This window comes from Bubalus kerabau, chromosome 1 (genome assembly GCF_029407905.1).
Source record: "Bubalus kerabau isolate K-KA32 ecotype Philippines breed swamp buffalo chromosome 1, PCC_UOA_SB_1v2, whole genome shotgun sequence".
NCBI lineage: Eukaryota > Metazoa > Chordata > Mammalia > Artiodactyla > Bovidae > Bubalus > Bubalus kerabau.
The window spans coordinates 183,851,375-183,874,519 of record NC_073624.1 but is presented as its reverse complement, the minus strand read 5'-3'; the positions used below and the strand labels follow the sequence as shown (position 1 = coordinate 183,874,519).

The following is a 23,145-nucleotide window of genomic DNA, read 5'->3' as shown; positions in this document are numbered from 1 at the left end:
TGCACTTCCAATGCAGGGGACACGGGTTCAATCCCTGTCCAGGGAACTAAGGTCCTACATGCAGAGTGATGCAGCCAAACAATTTTTAAAAAAAAGGACAAACTGGCAGAGTGCTCAGCCTGCGGGTCCACAGCTCTGTAAATGCTTGGATGCTGGAGAAAATTTTTGCCACCCTGGCCACCGCCAGGGCTCTGCCTGCCTTGATCCCTGGTCCTTCCTACAGAGGTGGTCCCTCTCCCCACAGCAGCTACAGCCATTTCAAACCTTCCCTTCCTCATGCTCAAATAAGACCGCCAGTCCCTTGGGTCCCTGGCCTCTGCCATAACATTTTGACAGCCCCAACGGCCACCCATCCACCGCAGCCCTGCAGCGCTTCCCTGGCAGGAGGGCCAGGCATGTGGGATCAGGTGCCGGGCCTAGAATACAGCAGGAAGAGCCCTCGTCCAGCCGTGGAGCTGCGAACTCCGAGGGGCCAGCCTCCTGCGTCCTTGGGGTCTGTGAATGCACTTGCAGTTTTTCTCCGAGGAGAAGGTCCAGCCCTCTGCCCAGGACTTGTCCACTGTTTCCTTCAGGTCAAGCTGCTCGGGGAGGCCCACCTAGACCACCTGGGCTCCAGCAGCGCCAGCACCCAGCCCTTCAAGGTGCTCCTCATGGGGACACACCACCTGCTCTGTCTCCCTCCTAAAGCCAGAGCTGCGGGAGGAGACTGAGCTGCGGGAGGGGACTGCAAATGACTCGGTTCCAGTCTCTGCTCTCCCTGGCATCCAGTGCATAGTAACGGCTTAAAACTTAATTACTGAGCGGCCTGCTGCAAAGCATTAAGTGCCAGAGCCTAAGACAGCATTCCCTTCTCCGTGACTCCCACATGAATCCCCACTGTGTTCAACAGCCAATCCCCCACCTTGGGCATCCCCCAGGCACACCCCTCAAGATGGTGCCCTCGAGGGATTAGCATTGCTTAAGAATCATGAAGTGGGGACTTCCCTGGTGGTCCAGCAGTTAAGACTCTGAGCTTCCACTGCAGGGGGCTTGGGTTTGATCCCTAGTCTGGGAACTAAGATCCCACAAGCCAAGTGGTATGGGAAGATCTAGGGTATAGAGAGAAGATGAAAAAGACAGAACAGATGTGTGATAAAGAAAAAAGCATTTAGTATATGTCTTTAAGACTATGGGATGCTAAAATTTGATAAAATCTTTCAAAAATAAATTTAACACCACAATTTTCCCACAGTGAAACAGGACAGGGACTTCCCTGGTGGTCCAGTGGTTAAGACTCCGAGCTTCCCCTTGACATGGGTTTAATCCCTGGTCTGGGAACTAAGATCTCACAAGCTGAGTGCTGTGACCAAAAAAAAAAAAATGATAAAGGATATAGAAAGAAAACGAAAGGAGAAAAATTTAGGAGAGATGTATGACAAGAAAAAAGAATTTACTGTGTATCTTTAAGAATATGGTATGCTAAAACTTCATAAAATATTTAAAAAACAAGCAAAACAGCCAAAGCCCCTCAGGCATCATCACATTACTTGGGGTCCCCAAAGTGTCACAGGACAGGGACTTCCCTGGTGGTCCAGGAGTTAGGAATCCAAGTTTCCAATGCAGGGGGCAAGGGTTCAATCCCTGGTCAGGGAACTAAGATCCTACAAGCCACATGGTACAGTCAATAAATAAAAATTAAAAAAAAAACAAACAAAAAAACCAAGGTTGGAAACTTTAGTCCCATCCTTTGACCTCTGGGAAGAGGACGGGGGCTGGAGGCTGAAGCACTAATGGGATCGATTCCATCAACCATTCTGATGTCTTCCATAAAACCCCAAAAGGACGGCATTCAGAGAGCTTCCAGGTTGGGGAGCAGGCGCAGGGAGAGAGAGTATGAGCTCAGACAGGGTGAGGAATCTCTGCCCCTCCCCCACACCTTGCCTCATGCAGCAATTCCTTCTGTCCCTTCTGGGAGTAAAATGTTTTGAGTTCTACAGGAAACTGATCAAACCCAAGGAGGGGCGCTGGAACCTCTGATCTATAGTCAGTGGGTCAGAAACACAGGTGACAGCCTGGACTTGGGGTTGGCATTGGAAGCTGGGACGAGGGGACAGTCTGGTGGGACTGAGCCCTTAACCTGTGGGATGTGATGCTACTTCCAGGGAGGGAGTGTCAGAACTGAGTTAAATTGCGGATTTCCCTGAAGGTCCAGTGGATAAGATTTCACTTTTCAATGCAGGGGGGCCCGGGGGTGGGGTAGGGTGGGGGGTGGGTTCAATCCCTAGTCAGATAGCTAAGATCCTACATGCCTCCCCATCAAAAAAACAAAACAAAACAAAACATAAAACAGAAGCAATGTTATAACAAATTCAATAAAGACTTAAAAAAGAAAAGAAAAAAAGATCTGAGTTAAACCGGAGGACACCTGATAAGAGTCTACTAAGACCTGGAGAACTGCTTGTTGATGTGGGGGAACAAAAAAAACAAATAAACCTGGAGAAGCCCTTGGAGCCTCCTAGGTGGAGCTAGTGGTAAAGAACCTGCCTGCCAATGCAGGAGACATAGGAGACGTGAGTTCGATCCCTGGGTCGGGAAGATCCTCTGGAGAAGGACATGGCAACCCACTCCAGTATTTGTGCCTGGAGAATTCCATGGACAGAGGAGCCTGGCATGCTTCAGTCTATGGGGTCACAAAAAGTCGGACACTGAAGCAACTTAGCAGCAGCAGAAGGTGACAGCCCTAGGGTACCATCCTGACCCTCATCAGCTCCCAGCTTGTTTTCCACCTGAAGACACAAGGTCATGCCCTGACTGCTGCAGGGTCTGCTATAGAAAGGGCCCTGCTGTGGCCAGGGTAGGTGGCGAAAGGTGCTGCACACAGTTATGGATGCTCTCCCACCGGAGAAAGAGCACAGCAGCAGCCCTTAGGGCACGGTTAGGCACCAGCCCCGGGCTGATGGAGCACCTCCTGGGTGCCAGACCCTACGCTGGGTGGGGGTAAGAGTGATGGACAAAGCAGGTCAGCATCCCTGCTCTGGCAGAACTGATGTTGAAGTGGAGAGACAGACCGTCAAGAAAATACGAGGACTTCCCTGGTGGTCCAGGGGTTAAGAATCTGCTTGCCAATGCAGGGAACACGGGTTCGATCCCTGGTCCAGGAAGATTTCACATGCATGGGACAACTAAGCCTGGGTGCCGCAACTACTGAGCCTGTGCTCTAGGGCCCGAGAGCCGCAGCTACTGAAGCCTGCGCACTCTAAGCCTGCGCACTCTAGAGCCCGTGCTCAGCAACAAGAGAAAGCCTGCACGCAGCACAGCAAAAAAATAACAAATAAAACAAATAAACAAATCTTTTAAAACAACAACAGAAAAAGAAACCGGGTGAACAGGATGCTGCCTCACAACGTACGCTGCACAATAACTAAGGCAGCAGTGACTAGGGTAGGGCCTGGGGGTGAGGCTCACCCTGCGGAGGAGGGGGAGGAGGCAGGGTGTTCCAGGCAGGGCTTGCAACGAGGGGGAAGGTCCAGAGGCGGAAACAATTGAGCTGGTCTGGAGAAGAGGAGCAAGACTGTGGCACCAGGAGGAAGTGAGGTTTCAGAGGCCGGCCCGGTCCCAAGGGGGCCACGAAGCCTCAAGAAGGAGGCCAAGAGCCAAGCCCTGACATCTCTCTGGCTCCGGTGAGCAGCGGCCAAGGTCAGAGCTGGGACGGAAGGCTCTAGAGGCCCTGATTGGGCACATTCCACACAAGAACAGTCCCCAGCGCTCAGGGTTTATGAGGTCCAGGGGCGGTTCACAAGAAGCAGGGTTCACCCACGAGCCGCTGAACTTCCTGGTGGCTGCGGTCTGAGGTAATTTTTAAACTAAGCCCGTTAAAATAATGGCTGACTGAGACCAGTGTGGACCAGGAGAAGTAGGGCACCTCTGTGCGCTGCAAGAGTCAGAGAATTAGTTTTTCATTTTCTTATCTTTGGCCAGGCCGCGTGGCATGCGTAATCTCAGTTTTCGGACTAGGGACCAAACCCGTGCCTCCTGCAGTGGAAGCAAGGAGTCTTCACTTGATCTTAGCCAAAAGGCCCAGAAGCAATGGAAACGTGGAGTCTTAACCACTGGACCACCAGGGGAGTCCCAGGAGTCAGAGGATTAGAACCTTATAGTACCAGGAACTTCAGACCCCAGAAGAGGCAATGGCCACACCAGTCTCATGGGGTGCCAGGGCCCTGATGCAGTCACCCCATCACCCCCATTTTACAGATAAGAAGGCGGAGGCACAGAGAGGGAAGCCACTTGCCCGAAGGGCCCAGACAAGAAGAGGTGGCAGCCTGGCTCTGGAGTCCTGTCTCTGAGAACCAGCTGAACAAAACTTTCATCTCAGGGAGCCACGCAGCCCTGTGTGGCCCCCAGGAATCTCTAAAAGCCACAACCACGTCCTGCACTGCACTCAGCCTCCTCCCTAGTGGTAGGTGTCTCCCCAGTCCAGGGACCTGGGCTCCCCACCTCGAGGTCACTCTAGACTCTGCCCTTGCCCCCACAGCAACACCCTGGCCCAGGCCCCAACACCTCTCCCCGGCAGCAGGCTCACCACCCGCCCGGCCTCCCCACCTGCCCTCCTGCCTCCGCCTGGCCCTCCTCCACAAGTCAGCCAGTGGGCTGAGCCAGTCTCTCCACACCCTGAATGCCACTCAGGTTCCCAGTGTCCGGATCTCTCACCACACCTGCCTCCCGGCCCCTCACAGCTTCACAACACAGCTGCTGCCCTGCCTGGAACATTCTCCCCAAGCCCTGGCTCAAAGCAGATCCAGCGCCTGATGTTGTTGTTGTTTAGTCACTCAGTTGTGTCCGACTCTCTGTGACCCCACGGACTGTAGCCCACCAGGCTCCTCTGTCCACAGGATTTCTCAGGCAAGAATCCTGGAGTGGGTTGCCATCTCCTTCTCTCGGGGATCTTCCCAACGTAGGGATGGAACTCATTGTCTCCTGCGTTGACAAATGGATTCTTCACCACTGAGCCACCAAGGAAGCCCAATGCCTGATATACCCTCCCACAATCCCCTGTGCTCTCCCCTCTCAGCCTGGTCACAGCAACCCCATGTCTCTCGTACCCAACAGGCTGAGCTCAGAGTCAGCCGGGCCCCTCAGAGCGCTCACACTGCTTCCCTGGCATCTGGCTGAGGCCTAGCTCACATCTGCATTAAGAGACTTTGAATGCCACGGTCAGATGGGGGTGGGGGTGGAGTATGCAAGCTGGGACACAGAAAGGAGCATGCCCAGGTGGGACACCCCGGATCTCTCTCCCTGAGCCCAACAGGATACACCAGTGTCTTCATCTCCATGGCTCCCACCCATCCCTTCCTGGGACCCCTGCCCCAGAGCTGGTGGTCCCTGTGGTCTCTTCTCTACCTGTGGCCACAGGATCTGGTCAAACCAGCCCTAAGAATGAGCTCGCGACTGGGCTTTCAAGACGGCCTCCCTGTGTGTCCTCAGGCAAGGGGCCTCAGTCCCCTCCTCTGTGAAGCCGGACTACGGGAATGGCGATTTCAGCATCACCCCGGGTCAGGCTGCGGGCAGATGTGTGCTCTCCCGGGACTGTCATTTGTCACATGCTTCTGTTTCCTCCCCACCACTAGAAGGAATCTTCAGTTCCTCCAGCCGGCCACAATGGGCCTCGCTGCCTCAGGGTCTGCACAAGCAACCCCTCTCTGCTGTGAAGCAGGGTTCCCATTCCGCAACACACCCCCAAGCACCTGTCAGCCTGAGCTCACACATCACCTCCTGTCAGAGAAGTCCTGCGAGACTCCCTTCACCACCACCACACACACTTCCATCCGGGGAGGGCCATGCCTATGTGTCTCCCTCTTGGTCCCCATCCAAGGGTCCCCCTGCACTGACCACCAGCACTAACAGAAGCATCAAGAGGGAAGGTGACAGGGCTTTCCTGGTGGCGCAGTGGTGAAGAACTCGCCTGCCAATGCAGGGGACATGGGTTCGATCCCTGGTCCAGGAAGATCTCACATGCTGCGGGGCAGCTAAGCCCATGTACCACAACTATTGAGCCTGTGCTCCAGAAACTGCGAGTCACAACTACTGAAGCCTGAGTGAGGCAATTACTGAAGCCCGCACACCCTAGAGCTCGTGCTACACAAGAGAGGCCACGATGAGAAGCTGGGGCACCAGCACTAGAGAGCAGCCCTGCCTGCTGCAACTAGAGAAAAGCCCTCGCAGCAATGAAGACTCAGCACAGCCAAAAAGAAATAAATAATTTAATTACATTAAAAACCAGAGGAAAGGCGACAGGTGGTGGCAGCAGCCCTGGTCCTACTCACCGCTGTGCCCCAGCCTGGGCCCAGCTTGTGGCAGGCAGCCCAGTGCTCCCTGGACCACTGTTGGGTGACAGTCACTGGGGAGGTGATGGGAGAGCCCTCCTGCCACGACAAAGCCTGTGACCTTCCAGTGCAGGAAATCAGCCAACCGGTTCTCCCAGCAAGCTATGCCGAAGCCATTGGGATGGCACCACATGGCAAGGGCCTGCAGTGTGCCTGGCACTGTTCTACAGGCTACACGTGTACTGAACAGCACGGTCTTCACAGCAACTGACCAAGGCAGTACTATTATTATCTTCACTGTCCAGACAGGAAGCACAGCTGTGAGTGGCACTCCCTCCCCAGGGGCCAGCCAGCCAGTAAGCTAGAGCGCCAGGGTTTGAACCTGGGCAGTATTAGCTCTCAGCCCTCACAAACCAGCGCAGAGGTTTTCCCCGAGTAGGCAGAGGCCAAAAGCATCAGCATGACCTGGAAACTCATTGAAAACGCAGATTCTCACCACCCTCGTCCACCAACCCAGTGAATGTGCAACAGAAACCCAATGCGCCAAGCCCTATGTGACTCGGATCCCACTGACATCTCACAATCCAGGCTCTGCCACTGGCCTTCCTGGCACAGCTGACTGGACACTTGAACCCAGAGGAGGCAGCCGATTGGCTTGCCACTGGACCAATCTGTTGCCGTCTCTCACTAGTGTCACACCCTCCTGCAGGTGGATTGGGTGAATGAAGATGAGAGGGCGGGCCTAGGGTCAGCTGAGCTGTGGAGCCTGAGGTCTGAACCTGCCTGGGTGCCCATCCCAGCTCTGGCGCCCACCAGAAAGGCAGGTGGTTAAACCTCAGTTTCCCCATCTGTAAAATGGGGATATATCAGCTGCCTCCCCAGAGTGGGGGTGTTTAACACAGCCTGTGGTGACGCTGGCACCCCAAGTGCTGAACCAGCTGTGGCTGACATTCCAGGTCAGTAGGGAAGACTCCGGGGGGCTCTGGAGAGGAGAGAGGTCCCACCTCCGATGGCCCTTTTCACCCCTTCCAGCCTCTGACCCGAGATGCTTTTACAAGGAAGCTAGGTGGGTTTCATGCTGGGAGACATGCCCATGTCATATCAGACCTGTGTAGGAAGAACAGAGGTGGGGGATAGAAAAAAAGTCCATATGTGGGCCATTCTATATGCAGCAGGCCAGGCCTCTCCCTAAAGTCAGTGCTGTGATTCAAAAAGAAGTAGTGGGAAAACAAGAGTAAGAAGTGGCGAGAATGCTGCTCGCATGAAAGGAGTAGACAGGACAATGAAGGGCAGCGTGGCACTGAGCCCAGCAGTTGTAGAACCAGCCAGGGAAGATATCTGGAGTACAACTGACAACATGAGTATGGACTGGGGTAAGGGAACATGCAGAAATGATGACTTCTCTTGGGTGTGGTTCTGTGAGTGCAAGAGGATGTCCTTATTGCAAAGGGAGTATACACCAAAGCCTTTCAGGTTGCCGTGTCACAGTATCTGCTATTGATTTTGAAAGTGTCCAGCAAGAACGTGTCATCTACGATAGAGCAAAAACTGTGGCACCTGACAGCCTAGTCACAGCTGATGCTCGGGGTGGGTGGAGGTGTTCCATGAACTGTGCTTCAACTTCTCTGCCCACTGGGAAAAGGGGAATGCAGACCCAAACGGCCTCCCAGGACACCTCGGAAGCCCCGGCTCCCACGAGGCGCAGCCACCACGCTCATTTCCTGTCTGGGCTGCCAGCCGCCCCACCATACCTGTTTTTGAGAAGATGAGCTGCAGGATGAGAGGCCGCCGAGTGACGATTCCTGAACCTCGGGGAAGGAAGTCCCTGTGGGAGGGGAAATGGACAGAAATTACTCACGAGGCCGGCTAGCAGGGGGCAGGAAGTGTGACCACACATGGTGGAGCAATCCCCTCTTGCAATCTGCGTAACTTCAGCAAAGACATCAACCCTAGCAGGGCACCAGGGAATGCTCTGGCCTTGGAGGGTCCTGAGGCCATGGAGAGATAGGGGAGGGACTGGATTGAAGGCTGGTGACAAAGGGAACCCTTTCCCTTCGGCTGGCTATGTGCCAGCCCCAGCACGCTCAGAGGCCCCTTTTCCTGACAAATGTTTGGACCATCTCCCCTAGACTCAAAAGAGATCAGTACATTTTTTTTTTTGCATTTTTTTTCCTTTATTTATTTATAATTGAAGGATAATTACAATATGGTGTTGGTTTCTGCCATATATCAACAATTCTGACCTACATGTTTTAAAGTAATATAATGCCATACATACGATATAAAGACTAAAATAAAAGTAAAGTTATTTAATGACAAAATACGACGTGTTTCGGGACTTCCCTGGTGATCTAGGGGTTAAGACCTTGCCTTCCAACACAGGAGGTGCAAGTGTGATCCCTGTTCAACCAGCTAAGATCCTCCTCTGCCTCACAGCCAAAAAACCAAAACATAAAACAGAATATTGTCTTTGCTGTACACCTGAAATTAACACAACATTGTAAATCAACTATACTCCAACAAAAAAATGTTTAAAACACCAGAATGTTTTAACAAATTAAAAAAAAATTACAATGCGTTTCATGTCCCCAAAAGACAAATTGAAAGAGGTGGGAAGTGGATCACTGGTTGTCTTGGGGATGAGAAACAAGAGTGGTGAGCTTTCTGGGGGACAGAAATGTTCTAAAACTGGGCTGTGGTACTGTTTACTAATACTTACTGTAAGTTTCTTAAAAAAATCACTGCATTTAAAATGGGTGAATCCTATCATGTAAATGATCCCTCAATAAAGTAATTTATTTTTTAAAAATATGCTATGGATTTTACTATGGAACAATTCAGGCATTACCTGCACTGTCTTACACCTGGTTTCACATAGGGTGGGAAGACTGGAAACCACCCTGAACCTTTGAGAAAGGCAACTGAGACTTCCCTGGTGGCCCAGTGGCTAAGACTCCGTGCTCCCAGTGCAAGGGGCCTGGGTTTGATCCCTGGTCAGGGAACTAGATCCCACATGTTGCAAGTGAGAGTGCACACCACAACTAAAGAGCCTGCGTGTTACAACTAAAACCCGGCATGGCGAAATAAATATATATATGTATTTTTTAAATAAAGGCAATGGAAAGAGCAGGAGATCCAGGTGGGCAAAGGAGCAGAAGCAACATTTTCAGAGGTCACTAAGGGCATGCAAAGGACTGTTTTGTGTAAAATGGAGAAAGGCTCTAGGCTCAGGGAATTTTAAACAAGTTTGCACCCAGGTAAACATTTGGATTCTAAAAGAGATCAGCCCTGGGTGTTCACTGGAAGGAATGATGCTAAAGCTGAAACTCCAGTACTTTGGCCACCTCATGCGAAGACTTGACTCATTGGAAAAGACTCTGATGCTGGGAGGGATTGGGGGCAGGAGGAGAAGGGGACGATAGAGGATGAGATGGCTGGATGGCATCACCGACTCGATGCACATGAGTTTGCGTAAACTCTGGGAGTTGGTGATGGACAGGGAGGCCTGGCGTGCTGCGATTCATGGGGTCGCAAAGAGTCAGACATGACTGAGCGACTGAACTGAACTGAAACATTTGGATTACCTGAAATTTGTGCAGAACTCTAGGCAAACATCCTTGGTGCCACCTGGCTCCCCAGTACTGTGACAGACGGTGTCTCAGAAGCACCCCAGCACCTCTGTCCGGACAGAGCCCCAGAGGAGGGCGTTGGTTCTCAGCACAGGTTCAGAACCTGTTCACCCAGTGGGTGGAGGAAGGGAGGAAGCGTACCCTGCCACACGCCATGCACTGTGAGGTTTGAGCCCCATCGGACTGTGGGTGGGGTCACCACACTCAGGCAGGGCCTCCTGTGGCTGGACACAGGGATCTGGCAGTGACCACATGGCAGGGGGGCCTTCGAGATGAGGGACCCTGCATAGGCAGGTTGGCTCTGGAGGTCCTATGGGGGTACTAGTACTACTGGCAAGCAGCAGAGTAGGGTGCTGGAGGAGGATGAACGGACAGGCCCAGAGAGGGGTGCGTGAGGTGATGCTGGAGGTCACAATGAGAGGTCATCATTCTTAGAGCAAAGCTGCCTGACGGGGTTTAGGGACAGTCAGGGTTTTGTTTTTTTCTTTTGGCCACAGCACACAGCATGCAGGATCTTAGTTCCCCAACCAGGAATTGAACCCTGCAACCCTGCAGTGGGAGCTCAGAGTCTTAACCACTGGACTGCCAGGGAATTCCCTACCTCATTTGCTTTTAAAGGTATGTGCCCCTCTGGCCACTTCTATAAAGAATTGATGCTTTTGAACTGTGGTGCTGGAGAAGACTCTTGAGGGTCCCTTGGACTGCAAGGAGGGCAAACCAGTCCATCCTGAATATTCATTAGAAGCACTGACGCTGAAACTGAAGCTCCAGTACTTTGGCCACCTGATGCAAAAAGCTGACTCACTGGAAAAGACCCTGATGCTGCTGCTGCTGCTGCTGCTAAGTCGCTTCAGTCATGTTTGACTCTGTGCAACTTCACAGATGGCAGCCTACCAGGCTCCCCTGTCCCTGGGATTCTCCAGGCAAGAGTACTGGAGTGGGTTGCCATTGCCTTCTCCTGATGCTGGGAAAGATTAAAGGCAAAAGTAGAAGGGGGCAGCAGAAGGTGAGATGGTTGGATGGCATCACCAACTCAACGGACGTGAATTTGAGCAAACCCCAGGAGATAGTGGAGGACAGAGGAGCCTGGTGTGCTGCAGTCCATGAGGTCACAAAGAGTCAGATGTGACTTGGTGACCGAACAACTGACAGCTTCAAGAGGGAGGGTGGGAGTGGAGAGGCAGGCGGGAGGTGACTGCATTAGTCAAGGTGAGTGACGATAAGGACTGGTTTGGGAGACAGGGGACCCAGAAGGCATTCAACAGACACTGGACAGAATCCAGAGGAGCTGAGGAGCCAGCCAGCCATGACCAGGGGTACAGGCTGGATGGAAGAACCGTGGAGGAAGAGGAGAACGTCCCAAGGACACAAACGAGTCACTGGAGGATGAAGCCCGCAGCCCCTGGGAGCACATTCAAAACCCTCCACACCTTGCACGCTACCCATGGAGCCGGGCTCCAGAGGACAAAGAATCTGTGGGCCACCCCAGCCCTGCTCGGAGCACGTCACGCCCGCTTCATGCAGTGTAACCGTCTGAATGTGACTCCCATCCTCCCATTTGGCAGATAAGGAGAATGAGGATCAGTGAAGATTTGCAACCTGGCCAAGGTCACCAGCTTGTTCACTCAAGTATTACTCACACCAACCGAGCAGTGGAGGTGCTGGGGACAAAGAAGACACACCACGGGGGTAAGAGGGCAGGGAGCAAACGAGACAGCAGCAGCATGTGAACAGAGTCCCCAGGGTCCGCCGTTGTGTGTGCCTGGAGCCGGCTCCTGTTCCTTGCTGACTGGCATGCCGCTGCATGGATGGACTGGTCTGTTCATCCACTAACTGACTGATGCAGATTTATTGTTGTTGTTATAGTCACTCAGTTGTGTCCAACTCTTTGCGACCCCATGGACTGTAGCCTGTCAGGCTCCTCTGTCCATGCGATTCTCCATACAAGAATACTGGACTGGAATGCCATTTCCTTCTCCAGGGGACCTTCCCCATCCAGGGATCGGACTCATGTCTCCTGCTTGGCGGATTCTTTACCACTGAGCCGCCCGGGAAACTCCTGCAGGAGCGGACCACAGTCTGATCATCCACTCACTAGCTGATGTGGCTTTGGGGGTCTCCTTCCAGCTCGGGGCCATTACAAATAAAGCCACTCTGAATGTTCTCACCTGTGCCTTTTGTTGATGAATGCCTCATTTCTCTTGCTGAGTCATAGGGCAGACACGACCTTGAACAGGCAAAACGAGTCTCCACTGATAGAAATCAGAGCAATTGGTTCCCCCTCTCCCCTGGTGGGGGGGTGGGGTGGAGAACTGACTAGAAGGGGCAGGAGGAGACTTTTGGAGATGATAACGCCCTCTATCTTGATCTGACCAATGCATGCATTTATTTCAAAAATGAAGACAATGAAGGTGTATATCTACAGTTAGGACAACGTGCCACATCTGAGTTCGGTCCCAGAAGGTCACGAGTACAAGGAGGTCCAGGACGGTGCGCTCACGAAGATTCAGACACTCAAGCACAGAGAAAACACTCCATTAACATCTGCCCACGGACACATTATCATCTTTTTAGTTTCCCAGAGAGGAACAGCTCAGATCTAAAGAATTTTAAAGGGCTTCCCTGGTGGCTCAGGAGTAAAGAATCCGCCTGCAATGCAGGACACATGGGTTCAGTCCCTGAGTCGGGATGATCCCCTGGAGGAGGAAATGGCAACCCACTCCAGTATTCTTGCCTGGGAAATCCCATGGACAGAGGAGCCTGGCAGGCAATGGTCCATGGGGCCTCACAGTCAGACTCAACTTAGTGAATAAACAATAGCCAGAAAGAACTTTAAAGCCCATGGAGGAGACTAATTAAATAAATGATGACCCATTCATGTCACTTTGTAGTCACACACACATCCACAAATACATACTCCAAGAATAACAACAAAAAAGAGCTTTTTATCTCCTGACATGGAACTTCCTTCTGGGTGTATCAAGTAAGGAAAACAAAAGGTGCGGAAGAGTGTCTGTGTTTTCTAAGTAAATAAAAAGCCTCAAACCAGAGCCCAGGTTGGCCAAGGGCCTATTGGGAGGGACAGTCATGGCAGGTTCTGAAACATCTTTGAATTCCACATCATCCACATGGACTACTGACTCCAAAATATATTTTAAGAGTAGCTCACATTTGTCGAGGGCTCCCTGTATGCCAGGCAAGAAGGTGAGGTCTTTTCGGGCTATTTAACTATGACAATACCTGATGAGGTGAGTCTGTGAGCTCATTTTATGGAAGTCCCTAGGCCCAGAGGCTGGGCACTGAGGTCACTCGGCACCCAGGAGTGTGGACCGAAGCCTGTGGGGTCTGAGCCTCAGACCGCCGGGCCCCCAGCCTCTGGGCCTACACGTCTGCTGTGGAAGCTGCAGGCATCTCCCTGGCCATGACTAGGCTTTCGATCCTGGGGTTGGCACATGCTGTCCTGTGACCGCTCTGGGTGCATCCGGGGGCCCAGGCACCGTGAGCACAATGATGACACCACAGACTATGGACAATGAGAGCCTCAGAGGAACACGAGGGCCAGTGTGATGGGTGCTCCGGGCCCTCGTCAGGGAAAGGCGGCTTTCTGGGGCTGGGACTTGGTGGCAAGTGGGATTGACTAGTAGAGGCCAGAGGAGGCACAGCCGGAGGGGGAGAAGGCTGAGGGACGAGGCTGGGTGGGCACGGGGGCCTCGCACACCAGGCTGGGAGTTTCAGGAGCCCTGGGATCCATTTGACTGTGTATCTAGAAGCCTCAGACTGCACCACGCACCCTCAGTCTCAACAGTCCCTGAAAAGCAGTCCCCAGAGAGGATGGATACATGAATATGTATGGCTGAGTCCCCTCACTGTTCACTTGAAAACTATCACAACATGTTCATTAGTCAGCTATACCCCAATTCAAAATAAAAACTTCAAAAAAGGGACTTCCCCGTGGTCCAATGGCTGAGACTCTGCGCTCACATTGCAGGGGGCCTGGGTCTGATCCCTTGTCAGGGAACTAGATCCCACATGCCATGCAACTGAAGTGCTGCACCTACGACCTGACACAGCCAAAAAAAAAAAAGCACCCCCCCCACCCCCACCCCCCTGAAATCTCCGAGGGGCTCAGTGAGAGGCCTAAGGTCCAGCTGTGCCCTAAGGCCCACCCACAGGGTTTCCTGGCAGCCAGCAGCAGCGGCATTCTTGGGGCCCTCCTGGTCGGGGTGGTGGAAGGAAGCCACACACAACCCCACCCTCTCAGGCCCCTCTGCCGCAACACTGACTGTCCACTTCTCAAGAGGCGACTTTCAAGTCTCAGTCTTTGGCTTCCTCGTCCCAGACCCCACCCACATTCCACTGGTCACACCAAGTCCCTCCCTCTGATTCAAAGTATGAGTTCATGCCCCTCCTCTCTCTTCCCTGTTGCTGCAAGGGCCACTGTGCCCCAGGCTGCCCTTTGTACTGTGTGACCTTGGGTGGGCTTCCCAGCCTCTCTGATTTGGGGTTCCTAGTTAGTAATTGGGAAAGAACCTCCTGCCAATCCAGGAGACATAAGAGATGCAGGTTCCTTCCCTGGGTCAGGAAGATTCCCTGGAGAAGGAAATGACAACCTGGTCCCATACTCTTCCCTGGAAAATCCCATGGACAGAGGAGACTCGTGGGCTACAGTCCATGGGGTCGCAAAAGAGTTGGACACGACTCGGTGGCTGGGCATGCATGCACAATGGGAAAATTCCACTTATCTCAGAGGGCAGCTGGGTACCAGACAAACAGGCTCCTCCTCTGCCCATGATTTGCTCCCTGCAGCTCTGGCTCAAATGATACCTCCCTGGGGAGATTTCTCCTGATCTCATTCATAGGTCCAAGCCCCCCCCAACCCCCCAACCTTCTTCCAAAGCACACTCTACATGCTACTTATCTGCTTCCTGTCTGCCTCCCCATGTCAGCTCCCCAGAACAGGATCTGGAGTTTATTCTGGTACACAGAAGGTACTCAATAAATGTTGTTTAGTTGCTCAGCCATGTCCTACTCTTTGGCGACCCCATGGACAGTAGCCCACCAGGCTCCTCTATCCATGGGATCCTCCAGGTTAGAATACTGGAGTGGGTTGCCATTTCCTTCTCCAGGGGACTCTTCCTGCTTTAGGGATCAAACCTGCACCTCCTACATTGCCGGGGGATTCTTTACCACTGAGCCACCAGGGAAGCCCTCCAATAAATGTTATTGGATAGTTTCAGCACCATCCCTGTCCTCTAATTCTGGGCCCAGCCCTGGCCCCAGGCGTCTGACCCCTACTCCTCCCAGGTAATAGGTGGTTATCCTCCTAAAACAGAGGCCTGGGCCTCCAAGCCTTCCTCCTGCAGAGGTCACATGACTGATCCCAGGTTTGACAGGGTCCCTCACCTGCCCATCCCCCCAGGACCGCCCCCTTTCAGCTGAGCCCCTCTCCCTCAGCCGTAGGATTCTCTCCTGTGCCTCTGGCCTCCAAGCCTTTGCAAAGGCTGTTCCCTCTGCCAGGAAACCCTTCCGCTCAGGCTCTGCAGGTGCAGCGGACTGCACCTCTCCCTCCCAGATGCACACCCTCCGCTTCCCACTCCCACCAACAGGGCCTCCAGCGAACGGCCAGGACTGTGTTGGGACAAGACTTCACCTAGACTGGTCACCACTGGACCCGCAGCACCTAGAACAGTGCCTGTCACACAGCTGCTGTCGTTGGGTCACTCAGTGGTGTCCGATTCTTCCTGACCCCATGGACTGTAGCCCTGCCAGGCTCCTCAGTTCATGGGATTCTCCAGGCAAGAACACTGGAATGGGTTGCCATTTCCTTCTCCAGGGGATCTTCCCGATGCAGCAATCAAATCAGCATCTCCTGTTTGACAGGTGGATTCTTCACCACGGAGCCACTTGGGAAGCCCTGTCATAAAGCAGGTGCTCATGCAATGCTGAGTGGACTCTGGAGCCAGACAACCTGGGTTCAACACCCAGATTTGCTCCACCCTGGGCAAGACTCTGTCCTCTCAGGGCACTGGTCCTGCCGTCTATGGGATGCAAGGACACCACCCATCATCAGGATGCATGACCTGGGGCGAGTCACAACACCCTTTCGGAGCCTCGGTCTCGGGGCTCTGAGACGGGCCGCCTCTCCCTAGAAGGTTCCGCAGGCTCTTGGAAAGGCAGTGGGGGCTGAGAGGGAAAGACACAGCAGCAGGAGGAGCCGTGGGCCACTCAGAAGCCTGGCTGTATGTTCACTTCTGAAGGGAGCACAAGGCCTCTCCTGCAGCCCTTTGACTTCCACCCCTCTCCCCACCCCCAGAAGGGTGGAGACACGGGACAATGGAAACCAAGAAGACCCCCAGAGAGGGCAAACAGAGAGCTAGCAGTGGATGAACCAGCCCGAATCCAGAGCCTGTGAGGGCCCAGGCAAGGGCCCAGACTGAGATCCATCCCTCCCTCATAATCAAATCCTCACCAGGCTGGATTTCCCTGCTGGTCCAGGTGTTAAGACTCCACGCTTCCACTGCAGGGGACGTGGGTCTGATCCCTGGTCTGAGAAGTTCTGCATGCTGCAAGGTGCAGCCAAAAAAAAATCCTCATGGGGTCGCCCTAAGCCTCAGTGTGGCTTGGAGACATCAGCCCAAAGCCAGACACAGGAAGAGCTCCTGGCTAGGAGCCCCACGTGCCAGAGTAATACCAACCCCCCCTCTCAGGCTCTCATACAGGGAACCCTGGGCTGCCCACCCAGCCCAGCTCTAATCCATTCTGAGTAACATCTCAGTAAACCCTCTGGGCTTCCCTGGTGGCTCAGACAGAAAAGAATCTGCCTGCAGTGCAGGAGACGTGGGTTTGATTCCTGGGTCGGGAAGATTCCCTGGAGGAGGAAATGGGAACCCACTCCCGTATTCTTGCTTGGGAAATCCCATGGACAGAAGAGCCTGGAGGGCTACAGTCCATAGGGTGCAAAGAGTCAGACACAACTGAGCGACTCAACAACAAACCCTCTAGCAATGCCAAAGGAATGCTGTCAGGGCCGATACTCCCAATTCACAGGTAGGTCGACTAAGGCTCTGTTTCAGGACCTGCCCAGGTCACTCAGAAAGGAAGCAGCAGAATCAGGAGGGGAACCTGGGTGGGACACCAATGAAACAGAGCCCCTAGTCGCCCCCCCTCACCCACCCAGGGGGCCTCTTTGTGGTATTACTAGAACAGAAACAGAGGTCATCATGACTCAGTCTCCAAGGCTATAGCATCCAGTCTGCACACCCCACTGGTCCCAGCCCTGCTCCCTGACTCGCCCATGTCCCCTCTCAATACCAGCCAACAGTAACCATCGGTCACCCGCCTGCCCTCAGTGTACCAAGGCAGGTGCCACTGTGTGTTCTGGTCAACCCAAGGGGCAGGCAGTGTGGTTATACCCGACTCAGACCACAGGACCCCTCCTGCCTCTTGTCTCCCACCCTGCCCAGAGGCAAGTCCTGTCGGCTCCACCTCCAAATGGAGCCTGAATGGGCCCCCTTCCCTCTATATCCGAGGCCTTCTGCCTGGCCCGCCAGTGGCTGCCCCTCACCTGCCCACCCTCATCCCTACACTCTGTTCTTCCCAGAGCAGCCACAGGCCACCTGTGGACACCAAGTTAGGCATGACCCCTCCTCTGTTCAGAGCCTTCCCAGGACTCCTACCTCACGCAGGTTAAAAGTCCAGGTCCTGGGGACTTCCCTAATGGTCCAGTGGTTAAGACTCCGTGCTTCCACTGCAAGGAGCATGGGTTTGATCCCTGGTTGGGGAATAAAGACCCCGTATGCCACAGACCACGGCCAAGGGGAAAAAAAGTCCAAGTCCTTCTTACAGCCTATGTGACTTTCCTGGCATCATCTTCCCAGTCACCTTGCTGCCCTCACCTCCTCCCATCATGCCCTCGCTCACCTGGTTCCTGCCACACTGGCCTCCTCCACGTTCACCAAGCCCATCAGGCACAGTGTACCTCAGGGCCTTTGCACTGGCCGCCCCATGGACCTGGAATCCTCTCCCTGCAGCCTTCACATGGTCAGCTGGCAACTCCTGGCCTCTCTCCTCCCTGCTCCACCACCGATATGAAGAAGCTCCCCCTCCATCACCCACCATCCTGCTCAATTCTTATTTCTACTCGTAACTGCCTCCTTCCAGCTTGTTGATTTGCTCACATGGTTGTGGTCTGTCCCTTCCTACCCACTGCCCTTCAGAAGAGTGGCAGCTTCGTGGGGCAAAGGTCCTCCATCTGGCACATTCCCTATTCTCTCCCCAGCTCCCAGGCACAGAGCCCGGCATGAGGCAGGGGTCCGATGTTTACAGCATGAAGGTCCAAACCTGCCATCGTACAGGCAAGGAGGCTGAGTCCAGATGGCAATGGGACAATGGGACAGGTCGTGGACACCCTCACTGGCTTTCACAATCCCACTCCCAGGTGCCACCCTTCACAATATTCCCAGCAGGCTCCTCCCTGTTCAGGAATCCTGCAGGTTCCGGGGCCGCCCCGCCCCTGGCACTCAGCCATTGGGTCACCTGCTCTGTGCCCAGATGGCCAGGCCAGGGGCAAAGGCAGGAAGCGGCCCTGGCGCTGGGCCTCTCAGCCCCCGGTTAGCATCCAGATGGGGCCACTTCCACTCCAGACAACCTGTGCAGGTCAGGTCATACCTGGGTACCTCAGTTTCTTCATCTGCCAAGTGAGGTAAGGTAGACTGAAAGGTCTGCAAGAGTTCTTACTAGGAAATCAATGCTGAATATTCATTGGAAGGACTGATGCTGAAGCTGAAGATACAATACTTTGGCCACCTGATTAGAAGAGCCGACTCACTGGAAAAGACCCTGATGCTGGGAAAGACTGAAGGCAGGAGGAAAAGGGGACGACAGAAGACAAGATGGTTGGATGGCATCACAGACTCAATGGACATGAGTTTGAGCAAGCTCCGGGAGATAGGGAAGGACAGGGAAGCCTGGTATGCTGCAATCCACAGGGTCTCAAGAGTCAGACACAACTTAGCGACTAAACAGCAACAACAAAAAAGAAAAACTCAACACAGTATGAGTCAAATCACATCCCACCTTTGCTCAAAGCACATCCCCCTCCCCGCCCCGCAGTAGCCTCCAAGCCCCGAGCAATCATCCCATCCTTCTCTGCCCTCACCCCCACCTTCACCTCACTCACTCCTTCTGGCCACACTGGTGGTAAAGTAGAGCAAGCAGGCCAGAGCAACTCCTGCCTCAGGACCTTTGCACATGCTCATTCTCCACCTGGAATGACTTCCAACTCCCCCTCCTCAGTTTTTCCACAATCCTGGCTTCCTCTGGTCACTCAGGACTCAACTCAGATGTCACCTCCCTGAGAGGCCTGACTGTCCTCTGCTGACAGCTCCTGTCCTGGCCCTCGGGTTTCCCTGAGCGGGTTTGCAAGAACGGCTGCTCCCTGGGGCAGTGCTTTCTAGAGTGAAGCCCATCAACCACCTAGAGGTCCATCAGCAGGGAATTGGCTAAATCAGCCTTGGAACTGTCCCAGGGAGCAATCCAGGCCACATCACTAAAAGCAAAGTGCGACGGGCAGAACGGTTTGTGTGCTCCAATTTTTTCCTTCTGCCTGTGGACGGACAGTAAGCATGAAGGTGACACCCTGAGATCTTAATGGAGGTCGCCGATATAGTGAGAACGGAAAACCATCTATTTTATAATCTCCAATGCCATTTGGATTTTGGTGTTTTATAACTTTTTCTTTTTGGCTGTGCCATGAGGCATATAGGATCTTAGTTCCCCAACCAAGGACTGAACCCGTGCCACCTGCATTGGGAGCATGGAGTCTTAACCACTGAATCACCAGGAAACCCCATTTTATAATTTTTTGAATCAACGGCACCCCACTCCAGTACTCTTGCCTGAAAAATCCCATGGACGGAGGAGCCTGGTGGGCCGCAGTCCATGGGGTCGCTAAGAGTCGGACATGACTGAGCGACTTCACTTTCACTTTTCACCTTCATGCATTGGACAAGGAAATGGCAACCCACTCCAGTGTTCTTGCCTGGAGAATCCCAGGGACGGCGGTGCCTGGTGGGCTGCCGTCTCTGGGGTCGCACAGAGTCGGACACGGCTGAAGTGACTTAGCAGCAGCAGCAGCAGTGCTGGAGAAGACTCTTGAGAGTCCCTTAAACTGCAAAGAGATCCAACCAGTCAATCCTAAGGGAAATCAGTCCTGAATATTCATTGGAAGGACTGATGCTGAAGCTCCAATACTTCGGCCATCTGATGCGAAGAGCCGACTCACTGGAAAAGATCCTGATTCTGGGAAATATTGAAGGCGGGAGGAGAAGGGGGCAACAGAAGATGAAACGGTTGGATGGCATCTCCAGGAGATGGTGAATGACGGGGAGCCTGGCGTGCTGCAGTCCATGGGGTTGCAAAAAGTGGGACACAACTTAGTGACTGAACAACAAACAACAACATTATAACAAGCAAATATGAATTTGTAAGTGTTTTTTTGGCCACACCATGAGGCTTGCGGAATCTTAGTTCCCCAACCGTGCACTGAACCTGGGGCACAGCAGTAAACGCGCCAAGTCCTAACCGCTGATGGCCAGGGAATTCTAATTTGTAACTTTTCAGTTGTAGTGAGGCTCCAAAGCCACTGGTCAGCCAAGTCACATTTTTAAGGGTGATGAGGAAACCACGGGTAACTGGAAAACCGAGCTCTCAACTCCACCTCCTGGCCTCTCTACACTGCAGCAGGGGGGCCTGACCTGTATGACCCTGCCAGCAAGGTCACTCACTTCCCAGGCCTTGTGTCATTTGTAAAACGGGATGTGGTGGGGGTGGGAGGAGACAGCACAGGTGCACGGAGGTACTGAGTGCTCCGGCAAAACTGCAGCCCCTGGGCGGGGTCAGCCACGTGGGATTTCTAGCTCTGCAGCGGTCTACCACCCAGAGGGGCCCAACCGACCCCAGGGGCAGCGTGTTGGTAAATACATGAAAAGGAAGGCAGGGCAGCGCCCCACCCCACTCCCGGCATTCCAGAACCATCCTCCTTGCAGGCTTCCTTCAAGCAAGAAGGTGGCTCAGCGGTGGAGAATCCGCCTCCCAATGCAGGGGCCACGGGTTCGATCCCTGGTCTGAGAAGATCCCACATGCTGCAGAGCAACTAAGCCCATGTGCCACAACTACTGAGCCCTAGAGCCTGTGCTCTGCAACAGCAGAAGCCATGAGAAGCTTCTCATCGCAATGAGAAGCCTGCATGCCACTAGAAAGTAACCCCCCATTGACCACAACTAGAGAAAAGCCCGTGCAGCGACAAAGACCCAGCATAGCCAAATTAATAAAATTATTTAACAACAAAATAAAAGAGCAAGAGGGTAGACGATTGGCCTCGGGATGAGTATGCTCCCTCATCTCCCAGCGTGATGGGGGGTCACACTGAGGAACCGGCCAAGGCAGAGCAGGAGCACAGTGTCACACAGAACAGGAAGCCCTTCCCGCCCTTCCCCAGGTGCTCTCTTTCCCACTCCCTAGAGCCCGCCTCTCAGCGAATCCTGACTTCGACATACACAAATGTACCCCTTCTCTCTGCTCAGTCCCAACATCCTTAGACTAAGTCCCCAAGGTCACAGTCACATCCCCGCGCCCCTGTCTCCCAGGCCATCCCTTTTCAAACCGCAGGCCAGATCATGCTGCGCACGCTTAAAACCCACCTGGAGGGACTTCCCTGGTGGTTCAGCGGCTAAGACTCCACCCTCCCAACACAGGGGAGCCCGGGTCCGATCCATGGTCAGGAAACCAGATCCTACATGCCACAATTAAAGATCCCTCGTGCTGCAACTTAGATTAATCAGTGCAGCCAGATTAAAACAAACAGAAAAATCACCTGTAGATTCCTGCACACCTGTCCTCCCCCTCACAGCCCACAAGGCCCTGCCTGCACCAGTATTCTTGCCTGGAGAATCCCATGGACAGAGGAGCCTGGCAGACTACAGTCTATGGGGTCGCAAAAGAGTTGGACACGATTTAGCAACTAAAAATGAGCAGAAAAAACAGTGCCTGGCCCATCAGGTCATTGGCAGGCAGGACTAGAAGGACAAGTCACATGAAGCCCAGTGCCTGGCACACGTGGGGCCCTGTTCCACAGGATCATTCACAAGGGGATGGGGATGGAGGGGGATGTCACCCCCTGGCACTCCCAGAAGGTCTCTGGCAAGAAGATTCTAAGTCTGCCCTCTTTTCAGGACAGCAGCCCCCTTCCAGGGATCAGCCCTTAGCCTAGCAGATGCACAAATCTGTCGACCTCCAAGGTGGAGAAAACAAGAAACAATCTAAAAGCGCGTGCAGAAAACACACTCATGATTACCAAAGAGGACAGAGGGGTGGGAGGGGGAAGATAAATTAGGAGGTCGGGATTAACATAGCCATACTACTATATATAAAGTAAGTAACACAGACCCACTGTATAGAACACATAACTATTTTCAGTATCTTATAATAACCTTTCATGGAAAATAATCTAAAAAAGAACAATATATTATTTTTGTATATTCTGTGTGTATAACTGAATCACTATGCTGTACACCTGAAATTAACACGTTGTAAATCAACTATATTTCAATTAAGGGAGGAAAAAAACCTCATGCAAGAGAGGATTTAGTGAGACCAAGGAACACTACCCAGCTGTAAAGACAGCACAGAGCAAGGGAAATACAGCCAAGTCAATGATAATAGCTGGAGATGTCAACACCCCACCTTCAGTAACAGACTTCCCTGGTCAGGGCTTCCCTGTTGGCTCAGATGGTAAAGAATCTGCCTGCAAAGTGGCAGACCCGTGTTCAATCCCTGGGTCAGGAAGATCCCCCTGGAGAAGGGAATGGCTATCAACTCCAGTATTCTTGCGTGGAGAATTCCATGGACAGAGGTTACAGTCCATGGGGTCGCAATGAATAGGACATGACTAACTGACCACCACTTTCACTTTTGCTGGTGGTCCAGTGGTTAGGACTCTGGGCTTTCACTGCGCAGCAGGGCACGGGTTCGATACAGAAAAAAATCACTGGACAAAAGATGGCTGAGGAAATTAAAAAATGTAAACTCCACCACCATAAACCAACACGACCTCAAGGCAGGTATAGAGCACTCCACCCATAAGAGCAGAATCCACATTCTTATCTAGGGCACCTGGAATAGAGTTTCCGGGATAGGCCACATTTGAGGTCATAAAA

General features: G+C 53.2%; 1 protein-coding gene across 12 annotated transcripts in view; it reads right to left on the bottom strand.

Moving 5' to 3' along the window:
• Positions 1-23,145, bottom strand: part of DNM2 (dynamin 2) — an 89,410-nt gene that overhangs the window by 50,095 nt on the left and 16,170 nt on the right. For all 12 annotated transcript variants that reach the window (XM_055544788.1, XM_055544733.1, XM_055544753.1 and 9 more), the window contains exon 2: positions 8,054-8,127. In XM_055544788.1, coding sequence (XP_055400763.1) covers positions 8,054-8,127 — 74 coding nt within the window. The remainder of the gene's footprint in view (positions 1-8,053; positions 8,128-23,145) is intronic.